The sequence below is a fragment of the Ambystoma mexicanum genome, chromosome 14, assembly GCF_040938575.1.
Source record: "Ambystoma mexicanum isolate Mex_15411 chromosome 14, UKY_AmexF1_1, whole genome shotgun sequence".
Classification (NCBI taxonomy): Eukaryota; Metazoa; Chordata; class Amphibia; order Caudata; family Ambystomatidae; genus Ambystoma; species Ambystoma mexicanum.
In genome coordinates, this window is record NC_090940.1 from 37,555,703 (window position 1) to 37,568,742 (window position 13,040).

At 48.4% G+C, this 13,040-nt stretch overlaps 1 protein-coding gene across 1 annotated transcript in view; it reads right to left on the reverse strand.

Moving 5' to 3' along the window:
- Positions 1 to 13,040, reverse strand: part of ARHGAP5 (Rho GTPase activating protein 5) — a 513,384-nt gene that overhangs the window by 292,560 nt on the left and 207,784 nt on the right. Inside the window, exon 3 of the mRNA XM_069638466.1 lies at positions 4,467 to 4,617. Coding sequence (XP_069494567.1) covers positions 4,467 to 4,617 — 151 coding nt within the window. The remainder of the gene's footprint in view (positions 1 to 4,466; positions 4,618 to 13,040) is intronic.

Here is a 13,040-nt window from a genome sequence, read left to right on the forward strand (position 1 = left end):
TTGAACGTTCTGGAGTGCTGGTACAAAAGAGCATGGTGGCTGAAGGCCTAAAGCTTCTCTTGTGGGCATCAGGACTTGCCTCCATTCTTTCCCTCACCCCTGCTCTTCGGGGGTGGCAGAGGCCACCCATCACTTGGAATCGTGGGCTGGCTTGCATTTTTGGGCCGCGAAAGACTAGCAGGATGCATCACTGCAGTTCAGACGAAGAATTTCAGCACAAGAAGGAGGCCTGTGCATGAATGGCCTTTCATACACAGCCCAGTGGCTTTGAGCTGTACGTGTTGGAATGGAAGCAAAAAGGTGGAAATCCGCAACTTTACACCATACTGCTGACATGCATTGCACTAACGGGATGCAAGTCACTACGATAGTCCATTTCTCAGCTCACTGGCATCAACATGCCTCACAGTAATTTCATGAATTCCTAGACAATCCTCACAAACTAGCTGGTATAGGGTCCTTCAGAATGCAGACACTGATGTCACATGGACTCATGACAAAGAATGAGACCGGCCTGACTTTGTGAACTCCAGTGGGCATGGTTGCAGTGGGTGCTGGCGTAGTCTGAACTGGTTTATACTTTTTTCTTTGTGCCAAGCATTCGCATTTGAAGGTGTATCCCTGCTGGATGAAAGACAGTCCTGCATTCCTCTGAGCTCCAAGAGGTAGGAATTCTGTGGTGAACAGAGGAGCCATGCTTCCATGCTCCAATACTGGATTGTGGTACAAAATCTGCCAGTTGTCTGGAGAAGATCGAGAGATTGTTTTGGGGCTAAAAGTTCCTCCTTGGAGAGGGAGGTCTGAAAATCAATTGTGGTGGGCCTATGCCAGGGCCATCAGGGTGATCATGCAGGCGCCAGCTACATCTTCATCAGCAGTCTCTGGATTAGGGGAATTGGAAGAAAAGCGTGGGCATGTGTCACTGACCATGTAAACAAACTATGCAGAGAATCCTGCTGTAGGATTTTGCTTAAGGAGGACTGGCATTACCAAGTTCGGAGCTGTTGCAAACTGGACCAGATGGGGCTGCCCCACATCCCAAAGATTGTGTTCAGCAGCAGCTGGCTAATTGCTATGGTTTCAGGACAGGTCCCTGCTGAAGGTGTCAGTGATGGTGTGGAATGTTATGCCAAGTAAGTGCTCTTGTTTAGCACTCATCTGCAATTTAGGTTTGCATTGCAGCGGGTGGCTCTGTAAGAAAGGGGAGGTGGGTCTTTAGGGGGGATAGTCTTGATAGACAGATGCAAAAGCAGTGGTGTTGATGAGTGTAGGTCAGAAGTACTCCGGTCTTGAGTGCATATCTGCTTTCTAGGTTATCCAAAGGGAAGAGAATCACTTGGTAAGAAGTTCAAGGGCCTGCTTGGTGGTTTTTGAAGGGATCTGTATATGTTTTTACATCGACTTGCAATCTGTTTTTTGAGCTGGTCTGCAGTTACAGTTCCCGGTCTTTGTGTAGTAGTCCTTTGTTTCCAGCTTTCTTCCCTTCCCCACTCCAACCCCTTAGCAATTTGCTAGGGCATTCAGGTGGGGTTTTCCTTTTGTCCTGGCAGCCTCCTCAGGCCGCTTCCCTCTGCCTTCTCTCATTCACCTCATCCACTCCCTGACCTCCCGACCCACTCCCCCTGCCCGCCCATTCAGTTCTAATTGGTCCGTGTGTCCCCCCATGTGACCAGAACAGCTTCATTTCGGAGGCCCTCCCAGGGCAACATTGTCAGGCAGCCGCTAAGGGCCCAAAACAAAGGGCAGTTCCCATTTGCTGTTTGCCCCCATTCGCCCAGGGACGCATGACATAGCAAACCAGAGCAGCAACTAAATTAAAGAGGCACAGGAGGTAGGCACAGCCATTACTGTGCTCAATTAAGACCCTGCCACTTCATTACTACCAAAACATCAGAACATAATGTAGATGACCTGCTGCGCTCCTAAAATAACCTGATAGATGTTCTTAAGAGGGGCAGACATGTTGCATGTGGTGGTAATGTGTGGAGGAGACGTGAAGGTTTGCCCATTGGAGGTGCCCAATATGTTGCACTTAGAAATGCAAGGGTTAGCTGATTTGTTGCACTTAGAAATGAGAGGGTTCACCAGACCTGTTCGTACACCTAGAGGACTCTCACACGGATAACTTCATCAAACACTCAATAACAAAGCTCCATCCGAGCCACAAGGTACGTACAAACGCACCACTTCGGTAGACATCTGCCGCAGGCATGGCATTCCACACACATGAATTAGAATTCAACAACGACCTATAACAAAGTCAGTCTAGCTGAACACAAAGTCTCTTGAAGTCGCGCACTCACCTGACTTCCCTCAGCACCCGTCCACATGCCTGATCCCTTGGGTTGCTTACTGGAGCCCAGCCAGCGCACCAAACTCTCTATCCTGACCAAATGCACACACATTCTAAGCCTTTTCTGAGAAAGTTCCCATACTCTGGACTCCTGTCCCAAGGGCGTTCCCACCACAAGCGCCTTGTGACCATAGTAATGGGAAAAGGCACTATATAAACGACTACTACTACCACCATTGCATAGGGTCTGCTTAGCTACTGATGTGGGGGCACGTGTAATGGGACAGAGGAAAGTAGAACTTGAGGATAGCTCAAATAGTGTTCATGTGCTAAAGCCTAGGCCTGTGGTGGGGGGAGGGTATGGGGTAAGGCAGTAGGCGATCTTATAGGAGAGTCGATTAATCAGCAAGAAGAGGGGAGTGGGCCTCACGAGGCCAATCAACCTGAGGTCCTCCCTGAACCCCTAGCACTGGTCTTTTGCAGACACCCCTCCCCCCCATTCACCTTTTGACACTGCCACACCGTCTCTCAAATAGAGGCATTGTGCACCATTTGCAAAAAGTATCTGGGAGCTGGCAGATGAGAGAAGGAGAGACCACCCATTATCATAGCCTACTCCCAGCAGGCATTTCACTTTCCTTAGCATGATGCTTGGCAAGCTGAGAATGAACAACCCCACTTCTTGCAGACCATCACATCTTTTGCCAAACCGTTATACTGTGCAATATGCATGTCACACCCAGCACACAGCCTGTGCTTGCACATCTAGAGTGCTAGTCCTGCATGGCGAGGAACAGCATAAGCGGTTACATGAAAACATGAATGAAAGCCAGGAGCTGGGAGTCCCTGGGAAAAGCTGGGTTATGTTCAATATGAATACAGTTGGGAGTATGCAGGAAAAGGCAGAGAACCTGGACATGCTTCAAGAGAAGTCATCATTTCTAATCAAAATGCAAAATCCAAGACTCACGCGAGCTTTGCTTTCCTAGGACACATTCAGCCACACCTAGATTGCTTCCAAACACAGACAGGCCTGTGCATGCAGAGAAACACAGACAGGCCTGTGCATGCAGAGAAACACAGACAGGCCTGTGCATGCAGAGAAACACAGACAGGCCTGTGCATGCAGAGAAACACAGACAGGCCTGTGCAGCCACCCACACTGTGGCGCCATCTCCACTTGATTTCTGCTCTATCCTATAGCTGCCGTGCACGTAAGCATTAGGCAACTGCTAAGTAACTCTTGCAGGCAGGGGCCGCAGTGCACTGTGTACTGCATGGAGCGCCTCACGCGCCTTACCAACAAGCAGAGATCCACCTACATCCAGGTAGTGCAGACCCCGAGTATGCAAAGCGCTGGTCACGGCGCTCACCACAGCAGCAGGCATGCAGCGCCAGTCCCGGCACCAGTCATATACCTGATCCGTCCATCGAATGCGCTGCAAAGTCTTACAACGGCAGCTGGACGCTATGCCACTCTGTTGCCATGCACAGGAACGTGCCCACGAAAAGCACTGCTAAAGAACACCGGAGTGGACTGCAGAGAGTGCATCTTGCGAGGGTTCCTAATGCTGTTCGGTGTCTAGAGGCCCAGGCCTGCTATGGTGAAGCAGCACAAGGCAGGGATGATCGGAGGCTAGTGTCCATCCAGCTCCTTCCCGGAAAACCTATCCAAAGTCCTTCACAATAATCCCAGAGCACTCCAGCACCCCGATGGGCCAGTGCCCCTTTTTCTAAGCCTGCAAGTGAAAGCATAAAGAGAGAGCGCGAGGACCCAAGTGAGTGAAACATGGCGCTGGCAAGTGCCAGGTCTTTGCCTCCTGAGCCCTTGTGCAGCGCGTCATGTAATTGGGGGAGCTGCCTTCGCATACGCCGGGTCAGGCCCTCACATATTCCATTGTGATGACAGACAAAACTGGCATGACAACAAGACCAGTATTAAGCCCGCCAGGTGATGGCAAGACGGCACTCCTTTTATCACCACAAGGCGGAGCAAGGTTTTGTGTTGGTATTAAGAGCGTGCAACACTTGCAATCATGGAGGGTGTGGACATGTGTAACGTTTCGCATTCCAAACAGCTGCTTATCCATACAGTGAATTTGGATAGGTGTGAAATAAAAGGGGCGCAGCTGAGTAATTATGAACTCGCATGTAACAAGAGCAGGATTCCTACCTGTATCTTCAATAAAGTGCACACACTTCTCCACGAAGAGCGGGATGGGCTTCTCGGCGCTCACCAAGTCCTGCAGTGGCTTCCCGAAGTAATTACTTTCCCAATTGATCCGATTTGGACGATTGAAAGTCCGGTTTTTCTTTTTCTGAGCCTTAAAAAACAAATATTTTTTTTTAACATCACCAAAACATAAAATGTGCACATTCCACAAAAACGCTCCTTAAAAGCAATGGCTCAAACACGAATGCCCATTCCCAGCCATCCCAAAGTGGGCAGAACTAACAAGAAATGAGCAAAGTCTTGACGCCACGAGGACAGGTAAACAGCAGCCGTGCACCGAAGTGCCATGTTGCAATAACTGAAGGGCACTTCGGAATTTCCATTTTATCGTCGGAAATCACTTGAAACTGCCATGTTTTGGGGTGTGTTGCTTGGCGGTGTCCATACTAATGATATGGTACAGCCATGTAACCCGCCCGCAGCCCCCAGCACAAGCACTGCGACACTATATTATCAGAGCATCACACGATTCTCCCCCGAGTACCAGGCTTCCAACATTACCTAGAATGTGTGCACATCACAGCTGCCAGTCCTAGCCTTTTCTTCCCCAACTACATCCACCTTCCCCCACAGTCCCCTCTAGACCGGGCCACCTTCCCCCACAGTCCACTCTGGACCGGGCCACCTTCCCCCACAGTGCCCTCTAGACCGGGCCACCTTCCCCCACAGTCCCCTCTAGACCGGCCACCTTCCCCCACAGTCCACTCTGGACCGGGCCACCTTCCCCCACAGTCCACTCTGGACCGGGCCACCTTCCCCCAGAGTCCACTCTGGACCGGGCCACCTTCCCCAACAGTCCCCTCTAGACCGGGCCACCTTCCCCCACAGCCCACTCTAAACCGCGCCACCTTCCCCCACAGTCCACTCTAGACCGGGCCACCTTCCCTCACAGTCCACTCTAGACCAGTCCACCTTCCCTCACAGTCCACTCTAGACCAGGCCACCTTCCCCCACAGTCCCCTCTAGACCGGGCCACCTTCCCCCACAGTCCTCTAGACCGGGCCACCTTCCCCAACAGTCCCCTCTAAACCGGCCCACCTTCCCCCACAGCCCGCTCTAAACCGGGCCACCAGTACCACAGTCCACTCTAGACCGGGCCACCTTCCCCCACAGTCCACTCTAGACCGGGCCACCTTCCCTCACAGTCCACGCTAGACCAGGCCACCTTCCCCCACAGTCCACACTAGACCGGGCCACCGGTACCACAGCCCACTCTAGACCGGGCCACCGGTACCACAGCCCACTCTAGACCGGGCCACCGGTACCACAGCCCACTCTAGAGAAGGTCACATCTGGTGTCTCATATTCCGGAGTTTCCCCTGTGAACTATGCAACGGGTGATCACAGATCAAAAAGCCACCGTTATTTAATCAGTCAGCTAGAGAACATCTCAAGCCCATTACACAGCCCCACACCATGTGTTAACTACCTATTGCTCCTCTAAGTGGCTCCACAGGCAATCCGCTTTATGCCAAACACGCTTCGAGAATACCATTCTATGATGGACCTCGATGGATCTACACACAAGCAAATACAAAACCTTCCTTCTAACCTTTGGCAACAACTCATCCTTGGGTCTACTCTTTTTTCTCCGCAGACTACAGTCTGGATAACGTGGGGGGGGCATAATTTGCCAATTCCCGTTACAAGCCTGGGCACTCAGACTGCTAGCGTGGTGACGGGACGCAGTATAAGGCTTGTAATCAGAACATCTGTGTTGCACCTTCCCCTCCCCCCAACCCGCTTGTGCTCTTCCTTCTCACAGACCATCTGGACACTCCTTGAGGCATCCCGGTTTATCTTTCTCTTGACCAGCCTCAGCGTTGTGAGACCACGGTGCTAGTGTCTGCCACAGTATAATATAAATACCTAAAATATATAGTATATAAACCCCCCCCCCCAACATAAAAAGCAGAAAACACCTAGCTTTTTCTGCTCCCCAATTCCCCCTCCCCTACGTGCCTTGAGACTACATAAGAGTCTTCATGGGATATAAGAGTACGTGCTTCCTTTCCCTGTGAATGCCTTCCAACTGCTCTCAGTGCAGATCTTTGACCACACCAGTGTTCACGTTCGTTGCTTTGTGATCCGCGAGCTTCCCTCCCTACTCCGCAGTTCTGCACATTGGCCTTACTGCAGCAAAAAGCGCTGTACAGAGCATTTCCCAGTCTCGTGGTAACAGTCTAGCATTTTAAAATAGCAGGAGAGAGGGTACCAGTCTGTCACCACGTTCAGAACAGAAATCGAGCCCTTGCAACACATCCTGCATGTGTGGAGTTGGAGATCATTTTCCTCACTATAAAAGGCTAAGTGTTGATATACTTTGATAGGCTACCTCCCAAGTAAGGCACCACCCTGTCATCTTAAACTAAACTGAAGTCGTTCAGGACGTTATATCGAAACCCAACCTTTTTTTGTAATTTTTTTTTAAAAAAAAATGTTTAAACCATGGAGCTCCTGGATGTCAAGGTTATTAATTTGACCACTCCATTTCCTTACCTTCTGTTACTAACAACACTCACCTTTATACACAGTCTTTTCAATGACTAGGCCACACTTGGCTTAGGCTAGGCATTGTAAGGGTGCAGAAGTACAAGTCGGACACAGAGGTGGCATTTTGGTTGGCATAAACTTCTTTACAACCACAAACTTAGAAGAAAAGCCTATCTGGCCCTACTTACAATGAGGGGTTGCCCTACCTCAACAAAAATACTAAGGACCCGGTCAGAATGTCCATAAAGTATCCACTGGCCTCTATCTAAACCCATTTCTGTACACGTTTAAACGAAGGCAAAACTGGATGTCTCATGAATCCAGAAGGAGGCCCCCCCTCATTCTGGATGTAGACTCCAAGGCATAGTTTCTTACGGAAAACAGTTCCCCACTCTCCTGGGGGAATCCTCTTCCTCAGTCTGTGAAACAAAAATGTAGCTGTACAGTCATCAGACCTGGTTCACTAACCTACCATAGCCAACCGTAGATTTTCCAAAATGATTTAATACTGTAGACATCAATGGCGTATCAAGTCCAGTTCACTGACCTGCGAGACTGGAGTACATCACTTTTCCTACTTTTAAACTTCCATACCTTCAGGATCTCCCAGACTTCCTCTTGGCTCCAGCCAACTGGTTATAGGTACTTGCACCAATGTGGGTCTTTGATCCTTATATACTTATTGATGGGCCTTGCCAGTTTCCGTTTGGGCCCAGCCCCGGTTGTATACTGGCACGGCTTCCACGCAGTCATATGGGTGTCAGACCCTGTTCTTCTGCAGGGTCCCTGTCCCTGCTTCACCTATTGACCACTTTGATAGACCTGGTATACTATCCTGCCTGGTACTTTCCCACATAGGTTTAGTCCCAGTGTTCGTATCAAATTGTAGAATTCCTCTGTCATCCCTTTTTGATTCATTTACAAGGCTTTTCAATTCCTTCCGGTCCCTCGGTGCCCCAATAACCGGTACAACTGTTTCTCTACATTTGGGAAGTCTCTGGTCTCTTCTGGAGGTGGAGAAGAACTTCTCGGTAGATGCTGGGCTCAGCGTTCTGTCTCTCACGGCTCCACAGCTCCAGACTCCCCCATGGCTCCGACTGCTTGCATCCGGATTCTCTTTCCGCTTTCACCAGTCGTGATTCTTTTCTCTCTGCTATCGGCCAAGTCCGCCGCACTTGAACCTCTTTGAAATTCACATTTCTCTGCATCCCATTTCCAGCTTTTGGGACTCCTGCCATGGAATGGGGTCTCATTCCGTGCTCCTTCAGGGCTGGCTTGACCCTTCATTCAGTCCTCCTTCCCTTTTTAGGAATGAGGCTGCCACTTGAAAGCTGTACCATGTGTGTTGGTTCACAGTGGGCTTTTTCCTCCCTGCTCCGTGTTTGTCCCAGTGGTATGTTGTATTAAGCCTGGGTAAGTCTCCCTCTTCCTCGTCCCAGTATTGTTAATGATACCCTCTACTCTACTTTAACAGAGGTATGGGGGGGGCAGTGGGGTATGAGAGAGGGGACACCAAAGGGATAAGTGAATACTGTGTTCTCCCAGGGCCTTTGTCACTGATCCAATTAAGGGTTTCCCTCCCCATGACATCCACCCACTGGGTACCACCCCTAGAGGGACTATCAGGTAGCGGCCTCATCTCCCTAGCCCCATGGGAAGGGGCTACCCCCATAGAAGCAGTGACAGTACACTGGGATTCGGCAAATCACTCATTGAATAAACCTTCTGTAGTTTAATCTGGGGTACAAAGTATTAAAACGCCCAGGCAAATAAGCCACTAAACTTGCAGGATTGCCGAGCAAGATCAAACCCATCAGCCATCCAACATTACATTGTGTACTAATTTAGACTTCTCCAAATCTGCCTTAGAAACACAACCCAGTTATCACAAAACTTTAGGGCAAATCCACCTCCTACATTTTGCAGACACTTGGTCGACGTAACAGGACCAACACGCTCTCATGCCATCAGAAGACATTCTTTCACCATTGCAACCCTTCCCCTTCTTGTGCTTGTAGCATCCATTTCCCCGGTATTCATCTTCTATATTCCCCTCATACATGTTTTTCTATCTTCCAGCAGACTAAGCCACACTGGGACTACTAGTGATGGTTAGGCATAGAAAAATGCTTATTCAATAAAATAAAATGCACTTCTCGATGCTGCTCAAAAAATGCACACTAAGGGGGTCAATTATAGTGCAAATAAATGTGCGCTTCCGCAAATTTTTAATGAATATAAACATGGTTTTCAAATGATTCACCTGCCTAGTTACCGCTGTAAATGCATCATGAAGCATGACTGGTAGATTCAAAATCAGTTCTCAAAGTAGATTTAACATAAAAGGCAGGGGGGAGTAAGGCCTAACTTGCCTTATGCTAAGGCTGGATTTCCCTACCTAATGAAAATTAAGGATGGTCTGTGTCAGGACGTCCAACATAAGTATGTGTGTCCAAAACCTATACTTGCCCTCATAACTAACTGTGTACAATGTGTAGGGATGTCGGTCTCAAAAGAATAGTTCAAAAGAACGTTTTTAGAGCTTCTTCCAGCTCTTGGTTCAGGATCAGCTTCCCCTTCCAATGTTCACAATGGTTTTCAAAAGATTGGGTTTCCTTTCCCCAAGAGTTCAAGCTTCCAGCATTCAAAATCAACAGTTATGGTTCTCAATTTCAGTTTCCCAGACAAAGATATAGCAACACATTAGCTTGACTTCAAATATACTTTCATTGGCTTTTTCCAAATAGGGCATTCGGTCTAGGTGCAGTTGTCGGACCACACAGTCCACCCATTACAAGTTACACAACAGATACCCTTTCTTACTGCTTCCATCAACACTTAACACAAGTTCCATCGGACAGTGATGCTTATTCGATTCCTCAGTGTCCCATACTCCAGCTCTCCCGTGGCCGCTCTAGCCACCATGGACTTTATTATCCTGGTTTGTATTTCTCTGGCTCTTGGCAAGATCCAGAGTTGTGCAGGCAACACCAGTCTCGCTCTCCGTTTGCACCATGCCTTGGCCCCTCTGTACTTTGGGCCACTATTAAGATTTACATCTTCGTACCGCTTTAGTATTTTCTGGACTTTTCCTTTACTTGTTTCTCACACTGTGCTCATTGACTTGTTTCATTCACTACTTAGTTTTCGCAGCACTCTTAAGCATTCAAATCAACTGAGGTATTCATAAATGTTTTCAATACTTTTTCACTGCGCGGTATTCACAATTGCTTTCGATCGGTTGCACTTTGTTATTTCAATAATCCTTGTTCCGGCATTCAATTGCACTTTTATTCACTTTGCCTTTCACTCAGCAGCTGCAAAGAACTTCACTAAATGTTACCAGAACGCCCAGTCAGAGTGTACATTGGTTTAGCCCTCACCGGTCGCACACAACAGCGTTCTTCCTCCAGACGTCCTTCGCAACTGGCTCCTCCAGGCTTCAGCTGCTTCCCGGCTTATCCAGACTGCCTTCCTCTCGCGATCTGCACCATGCTTACAATCTGCCTTCCAGGCTTCTCGCACCAGTCACAGGGAGCTCCACTGCCGCTCCCCCACCAGACTTCCTTCAGCGGGTGGCATGACCTCTGGACCCTCACACAGACTAACACGACTACAGCGTCCCCTTCTCCTGCGCAACACTGCCCCAGACTCCTGGGTCTCCAGCTTCCTTTCCTCCAGCCCATTTGTCGCCCCTCAGAACGGCAGGCATTTTTATATCCATCAGATGTGGTAAGTAACTCCTGGTGTGGGTCGCCGAGTTCTCTTGCCTGACTCTGGAGGACTTCATTATACAGACATGCGTGGTTGTTCCTCTGGTATGCCTCGATAGTGCTCTTCCTCATCTCAGTATCGGAGTGGTGTTTGGAGTTGTCAGACTTTAAAAGAAGCCTTTTTATCTCCATTCGGTCCGATACATGTGTGTGTGTGTGTGTTCATGAAATGAGGATGTGTCCTCCTAGCTGGTCTCTTGCTCATTCCATTACTTAGATGTTTCTGGGGAACATATTGAAAGGTGAAGGAAAGGGGTTGAAAATATCCCACAAAGGCTTTAGGGAGCAGCAGGAAAGTGACTTTGTAATCAACATGCAGCCAAATAAATAATACATGTTATCAGCCCTTGGTTTAGGAAAGGGGCCTCATCAGCCAATGTAGACCTCCACAATTAGACCCTACAATCTCCCCGAGTCCACGAATGCCCAGTTGTCCTCTATTAGCATTATAGATAACTACAGCCGAGGTTGAGAATGGTAGGCAATGATGGATTATACAGATTAACTCCAAGAAGAGCCCAGCCTCATGTCTGTGGGGTACATTTACCAACCCAGCAGAAATCCCCAACATCACCACCAAACTGCACTTCAGCAGTCACCTGCAGAATGGCTGCGCTGTCTTTACCAGGCACAGGTGGAGAGATGAAACAGAGAACACCCTGAGAATTGCTGAAAGTTATTTTTATTCATGTGCACCAATAAGAAGAAGAAGAAGAATGCAAAAAGCAGTCCAGTGCAGTGATGCTATGCTGCCAGCTCAAACCTTCCAACTAAAGAAAAGTAAATGTTCTGCATTTCAAAATGACTTGGCACCAATCATCCTACAACATTGCACAGTTGGCTTCAGATAAAACACATTCATGTCCATCTACCTTCAGGCTACACACCAGCAAAGGAGGGCAGTCCTCCCTGAAAGGCATGATGTGTCAAGTCAAATCTGTAAAATAGCAGAGAAATGTACTCCAGCCGCACAGCAAATGTTTTACTTTGCAACAATCTAACAGTCCAAGCTCTTCAGAAAAGCTCTCTACTTTTGTTAGATGTCAGTTTCAGAGAACCTTTGTGTTGGACAGATGTCGGTGTCTGAGAAATAGACTGCTTGGCATTGCTGCAGCATGAGACCATGGACTGCCAGGACACATGTGAATTCCTGGTGACACCTCTTCTCAGCTGCAACTGCCAGCATCAAAGTCGTCATGACAACCTCTGGGCCAGAGAGACATTTGGCTTGGGGGTGGAACAACTGCCCCTCTTTGGGGACAAAGCCAGCCCACACGGGTCAAAAGACTTTTCTTCTTAAAACGTATTTCTTCGACATGAAAACGCAGTAATGTGAAATTTTAACAGTTTGAATGTAATTTTCGCGCCTTTATAACAAGACGATGTGGACCTCTCTAACATGGGAGGGACGCAAACGCCAGAAAAATGACATTTCTGAAAAACTTGTACATGACAGTTATGAAAGTAAGATGCAAATATGTCCCACATTGATAGGCTTCAGTGTACCGATTTGTAGATTTTTAGGGGACACGGTTCCCATTAGAAATTGCAAAATATTATTAGAAGGACTAAACATTGTACAAACGTGGGAGTTGGAATGACAGGATCTGTGTAAAATATGGAATCTGCCTATGTGATTTTCAAAAGCGCTACAACTGTAAAAAGGTGCATTTTTGTGTCAACCAATTTTGCCAAAAATAACTGTGGGATGGCACTGTACATCATAAAAGCACACACCATAAACTGAGTCACCTCCTTCAGTCCAATCTGCTTCCAGGAAAGAGGCGACAGTACAGCTTGACCCATCCGATTTAGGAGGTACACCTAGCTTAGTTCAGCCCAAATAGTAAAAATACTCTGAGGTCATGCTCCTTATATTATAAAGGAGATGCATAGGGAGCTCTGGAAAGACCGTCTTCTGACTTTCCAGCTCCAGCGCATCCAGAGATCCAGACATCACAGATTTATCCTGCAAAATTCCAGAAGCCAGGCCAGAGCTAGCCGATTTATCCAGGCAGTGCCATCACCCAGAATTAAACCCCATAAAGATCCCAATAATTTAGGGAGAAAGGGGGAAAGGCTGTGGTAACCTTTTTGGGATCATCCTGTGACCGGACCTGCTTTGTCCAGCTGATGAACCTCGCTATCTACTGAGACCAGAACCCGGTTGCCTCGCTAAGTTCCTAGAGGAGATCCTGGCCACTGCACAGTGACCAGATTCCTGTCCCCTGTCCACAGACCAGGTTAG